The sequence below is a fragment of the Sinocyclocheilus rhinocerous genome, unplaced genomic scaffold (assembly GCF_001515625.1).
Source record: "Sinocyclocheilus rhinocerous isolate Xijiao unplaced genomic scaffold, SAMN03320098_v1.1 scaffold671, whole genome shotgun sequence".
In the NCBI taxonomy this organism is placed as follows: Eukaryota; Metazoa; Chordata; class Actinopteri; order Cypriniformes; family Cyprinidae; genus Sinocyclocheilus; species Sinocyclocheilus rhinocerous.
The window spans coordinates 1,168,627-1,174,235 of NW_015625021.1; the positions used below are offsets into that span (position 1 = coordinate 1,168,627).

The 5,609-nt window shown below is 34.2% G+C and overlaps 1 protein-coding gene across 1 annotated transcript; it reads right to left on the reverse strand.

The window, feature by feature from the left end:
- Positions 1 to 1,125: 1,125 nt before the first annotated feature.
- Positions 1,126 to 3,343, reverse strand: LOC107747659 (uncharacterized). The gene is made up of 3 exons (XM_016562258.1): positions 3,298 to 3,343; positions 3,206 to 3,253; positions 1,126 to 1,952 (listed from the first exon to the last, which is right to left on the reverse strand). The coding sequence occupies exons 1-3, from the start codon at positions 3,341 to 3,343 to the stop codon at positions 1,333 to 1,335; spliced, it is 714 nt and encodes a 237-aa protein (XP_016417744.1). The 3' UTR covers positions 1,126 to 1,332.
- Between the last annotated feature and the right edge of the window lie 2,266 nt (positions 3,344 to 5,609).

The window sequence follows — 5,609 nt, forward strand, 5'->3', positions numbered from 1 at the left end:
TTACTGAAATAAATGAACTTTTCCACGACATTCTAATTTATTGAGATGCACCTGTATACATTTTTTTCTAATACCTTGTTGTTCTGGTGCTTTGTATGTTTGTCTTATTTCTTATTTCCACTTTCATAATAAGATGTATGTTTTAATGTTTATTAGATTGTTGGATTCCCCAATAAAAATATTTAAACTCGATCAATTTCATTCTGAATAAAAGTATTTTTTCTTTCTTTTTTAAATCTTACTCTGAATGGTTGTATTTTGAGATAACACCTGTCTGGATGTACATTATCCTGCTTATTACATGGCTACTTCATATATAAGTAAATAATTGGCTGCCAAATAAATATTACATATTTTCTTAGCTCACTGAATGCAAAGCTTCCGTGAAGAAAGCTGTTGCTTGAAAGTCCAATTAATACTGAAGTTTGCTTTGTTGAATTTCCAACAACAGCAGCAACTCTCACACCTTTAATTACTATATATATATAAAAGTGAATGTGTACTGAAAGCAGAGACTCATTCTGAAAAACAAGCAGGTCACAGATGAGAAAGTCATTTCCAGGCACAGCCCAGTACACAGAGCTCATGGGAGTTTCAAGGGCACTCGGAAAAAAAAAGGAACTGGCCATCCCAATAACAGACACTAAATTTGCAGAAACAGGTTTTAATTGATTTTAAAATGCAAACAATTCAAAGGAGAGCATTTTACCAAATTGAAAGTTAAATAAACTAAACAGGCTGATTTAGCTAAGTACATTCAAGAAATGTTATAAGTTCTTGACCTTACTATTATACACCATCCAGGCCACTCTAAAAAAACACAGCAATAAGCACATTGTAATAATAAAGAGGTTGACAAACCAGCTCGAATTAAAGAATAGCAGTAATTAGAGAATCAAAACATAATATTATAACATAGGCTGTATAACCAAATTAGACACAAGTGTGCGTTTAGTAGTTGAGGTTTTGACAGATAACAAGGTACATGGACAGGAATATAGAAAAATAGGGTTACAATGTGATAATTTTATACATTAGAAATAATTAAATGATAAAAAGTGATATGCAACAATAACAGTCATGTTTAAATATAGAGAACAATTTGAATGATTAATTAAGTGGGTTAAATATTAGTAATAGTTAATGGGTTTTCAGGATGTCAGTGCTAGGTTGCGTCAGGAAAACCTGCGCCAAATAGATGTCCAGACGATCCGCTGTGGCGACCACTAGCAGGAGCAGTCAAAACTGAAACAGTAAATGGATTTTTAGGATAAATTTAGACATAGTAAAATGCTACACATAAATATTCAAAGGTAATTGATACCTGTGTGACTAGAATGAAAATGACAGTTCTGAACCCAGAACAGATACACTGGTTTTTCGACCAAATGAGAATCCACATCCCAGTATTTTGACCTCCACCCCACCCAAACCAATATATGCACCCGTGTCGACTCCAAGTCCCAATTTCACATCAAGTGGACCGGCACTAGCTGACGCACTGGCAATCTCAGCCTGAGCCATTGCTCCGGCCCCGAGTCTAGCCACAGTGGCTTCAGCACCAGCTGAGGCGTTTGGGCCTTTGGCTTCTGCCCTAAATATACGGTATTCAGCACTAGCTCGTCCAACTCCTGCTTCCGCATAGACTCCAGCCTTGGGAATCCTCTTTCCTGGTTTGTTTTTAAAAGCTTCCTTATATGATCCGCTTCGAGCATAGGTGCCTTCTGCTTTGGCATCTGCAGGTCTGTCAATCGTGTCAATCATGCCTATGATGCCGCTTCCTGAAGCAGTAGCTGATGCAAGTTCCACACTTGGCCTTGTTGAAGTACGCCTTTTACTTTCCCATGTTTTCTTTTTGAATAATTTCTTATTAATCTCACTTGAAACAGTGAAATCGACTTTGGGCTTTTCTTCACGCAGACATGTGGTATAAAGTTTGTCACATTCTTCATCTGAAAATAAAACATTTGTTTTAATGCAGTGCAAATATAGGCAGACGTTTAGAAAAATAACAAGCTTTTTATGAATTTACGTCGTCATAGCTGCCACTGAATATTAGAACATTGCAAAGGTGAAAAGATATTTTAACTCAACCTTAAAAGCTGTTATTTCTGTATTTGGTTATTATCATAATACAGGTGCTGTATTAAGCAGTACATAAAGTATTGAATGAAAAAGTGTTTCTGTTGCTTCATGAAAACATCTGAAATGGCTGTGTATTGGACTAATATTGCATCTAAACCACATAATCTATGTCAAAGTACGCAAACACCGGGTGAGTGTTGCTACGGGAAGCAGAAAGTGTCCGACTTCACGTCTCTGTTTTCAGAACATTAGAACACTGTAAATGTGACAAGCTGGTTTTACTCCACCTTGCATGCTAATATTTCTTTATTTGGTGCGATTCAGTCTGATGTTTGGTTTGCCTCTTTTCACATCTTTATAGTGTGGTAGTAATAATATATTTTTATATAATATATTTTTGATTAAAGACACAAACAGTCAAACCAAAATGTATTCAGACACCTTCAACATTTCTCACATTATCACAGTTTATTCACTATAGTTTAGAAAATTGTAATAAAATATGACAAGAACTGTGTCAGAACAAATTCATCTTGATAATGTCAGATAACTTTGATAGAAAGGTTTGTAATGGATTACAATCAACCAAAAATTCAGACAACTGTTAGTATGACAATATTTACATGACTATCAATACTTTGTTGACCAATTACAAGCAATGCTTAATTTTGTTCAGTCTGTAGTGTAAAAATGTCAAATTAGCAATTAATGAAAAAACACTTAAGCAAAACATGGTCAGGTCAATGTGTCTGAATAATTTTTGGTCCCAAATTTGCTGGTAGTCCACTGTATGAAGAATTTTTGGGTATGATTTGTCACAGTTTACTTTATTTTGCTATCCTCACTTACATAAATGAACTATAGTGTCCTGCACCCACTAGTAAAAAAATATCAAAAATTATATCTGGTGTCTGAATAATTTTTGGTTTGACTGTATTTCAGATTTTCTCAAAATATAACAATTACCAGTTTTATACAGAGAGTGTTTGTGAATATTCAGAAACACATACAACAAACTACATTGAGAAAATGAAGTAATTAAATACACAAAATAAAATACGTAAATGATCAAATAACACTAAAATGTAGAGTATATGCAAAGTCACTGTTAAATACACTCCATTTTCATAATCTTCATGGATGTTAGTGCGTACTTTACAGTATTCATCTGCAAAAGAAACAGATGAGCTTTAACCTTACCCCCACACTTACCATTTTCGTCATGTCCATGGTGGCTCAACTGTAGTTCTTTAGACATTGTAGTCTGTCACAAGTTCTCAATCTCAATAAGTCTTTGGTGGAGTGTCGTTGTGTCTCGGTCAGTACCGCTGCTCCATATAAAGGGTAACACTGAAAGTGAAAGCCAAAAATGAGAAGTCCTGCAGGTTTAACTGAAGCCCAAGCCTTTAATCACTTTCGATCCCATATGGAGTCCATTGCCACTTAAAAGAATTGTACAAATGGAAGTGGTGTAGGGTGACCACTTAAACTATGACTTGTACTATTTGTTATAATATGTCCCGTTATTTATTAAAACCAGTGGCGGGCCGTGCATTTTACACCTAGGCCTTCAGTGGCGTCCTACATGAATTAATCCATCTCTTCATACCATCATAATGATGCCACGGCTATAGAAACCATAAATATTACACAGTAATGCAGTATAACAGAGCACTACATAACAGACAGGTATCTTATGTAGTGAGAATGAATGCCATTACTAAAGAAAGAAACCCAATTAACAATTGCGCAACACATCATCTGTAGCTGAAGCATTAACCTAACAAAATGACACAAATACAGTCCATCCGATGTTCTTACAGACATTTATTCACCCAAACGCATTTATACCTTACCATGGAAAAATATATTAAAACTAAATCAGTGATTCTGATAGTGTTTAGGCCAGCAGAGAAGGCTTTGCTGGCCCTGACGGCCCACCACTGATTAAAACAGAAGCCCTAGAGCATGACATCATATCCTGTCCGAAAAATACTAGTTGTTTGATCATCCCTTAACAAAAAACCCAACACGCTCTTCTTTACTCGAAAGAGAATGTCCTGCAAAATCTCGAAAGGGCCAGTTCATCTCGAACCTTCAGCGTTTGCTCTGATTCCCAGACTCAATGTGTAAGTGTTTAGTCTCTCTGTGTCATTAGGGGATTTCTGGAATATTGCCAGTAAATTACAGTTTTAATCAGTCCTTGCAATGTTCTGGGATGAGAAGTTGTAACATTACCAGTAAATTAGCATTTTGATGCTATGGCATGTGAACATCCATCCATCCATTTATTCTCTACATCGCTTTTTACACTCTTTACACATTTGAAAGGTTCCATGGATGTTAAAGGTTCTTCATGGAACCATTAATGGCAATAAAAACCTTTATTCTTAAGAGTCCATCACAGCACATATGAGGTCTGAATGTGCTGCGTAAGAAATCTTTGGGCCAGTCATAATATTCTGATGGAGATTAAGCTGTTTACGGTAGCGTCAATGCTTTTTGATTGTTTTTCATGCAGTAAAATAGCTTGACGTTTTTCAAGATACAAAGGAACATCAAAGTAAAATCACTTAAGAACTAGTTTGACCAACAAGCAATCTTACTGCTAGCAATCAACTAGCAGTCTTACTTTTCAGATTCAAATTAGACCAATTTGGCTTTTTTTATGTACAGTAGCTGACTTTAAAATGTCTTAAAGAAAAAAATGAGATAACTTTAGGCCGCATCTGAAATATGTAATACCATTGATATTACCTGAGAAGATAAAGTAAATATGCTAGAGGACGTACATTTAATATGGGTGAAGTAAGAACATATAAGCCGAAGTGTTTCAAACATGGTTGCACAGTTCAGTTGAATGATAAAGTTTACCCTCTTTAACTGTGTTGTTCACAATATATATATATATATATATACAGTATATATATATATATATATATATATATATATATATTTATTACATGCAAACACTGTTGATGTAATTTCGTCCGGATCTGAAATAGATCATACAATTGATATAAACTAATGCAATCAGACAAAACAATAATTTATATATATTTATTACAATATATACTAATAAATTGAACATTCACTTCAGTGGTATGAGATTACTGGATGCTTTCAGTTGATTTCCTATTGAACTGTCAACAACTGCAGTGGTCAAACTATTTCAAATATAGTGAATTAAGTTAACTCCATCATAATGCACAATGTTTCCATCTTTCCATCTATTTGATTCAGATCGGGACTTTGGAGTGGGTTAGCGATTTTTTTCTTCTTTCTGATTTCTTTTTTTATTAAACAGTAGAAAATATCAAATTATTAAGGCAATACAGTTATAAAAACAAAACAATGAAAAAAATAAAGTATACACAAATACATATCCCTTAAGAAAATTAACGTGGTTTTACTATTTTTAACCACATTTTTACTACAAAAAGCATGGTTAAACTATTTTTTTTTTCTTTTTTGCAGTAAGGGATGTGTTGCCAAGTTAACAAAAAAAAAAAATAAATAATAAT

Excerpts from the sequence above, each read along its gene's own strand:
- LOC107747659 (XM_016562258.1), bottom strand. The coding sequence starts at position 3,343 with ATGTCTAAAGAACTACAGTTGAGCCACCATGGACATGACGAAAATG. Across the intron at positions 3,254-3,297 it reads CCATGGACATGACGAAAATG|ATGAATACTGTAAAGTACGC; the intron begins GTAAGTGTGGGG and ends TTTCTTTTGCAG. Across the intron at positions 1,953-3,205 it reads CCATGAAGATTATGAAAATG|ATGAAGAATGTGACAAACTT; the intron begins GAGTGTATTTAA and ends TTTTATTTTCAG.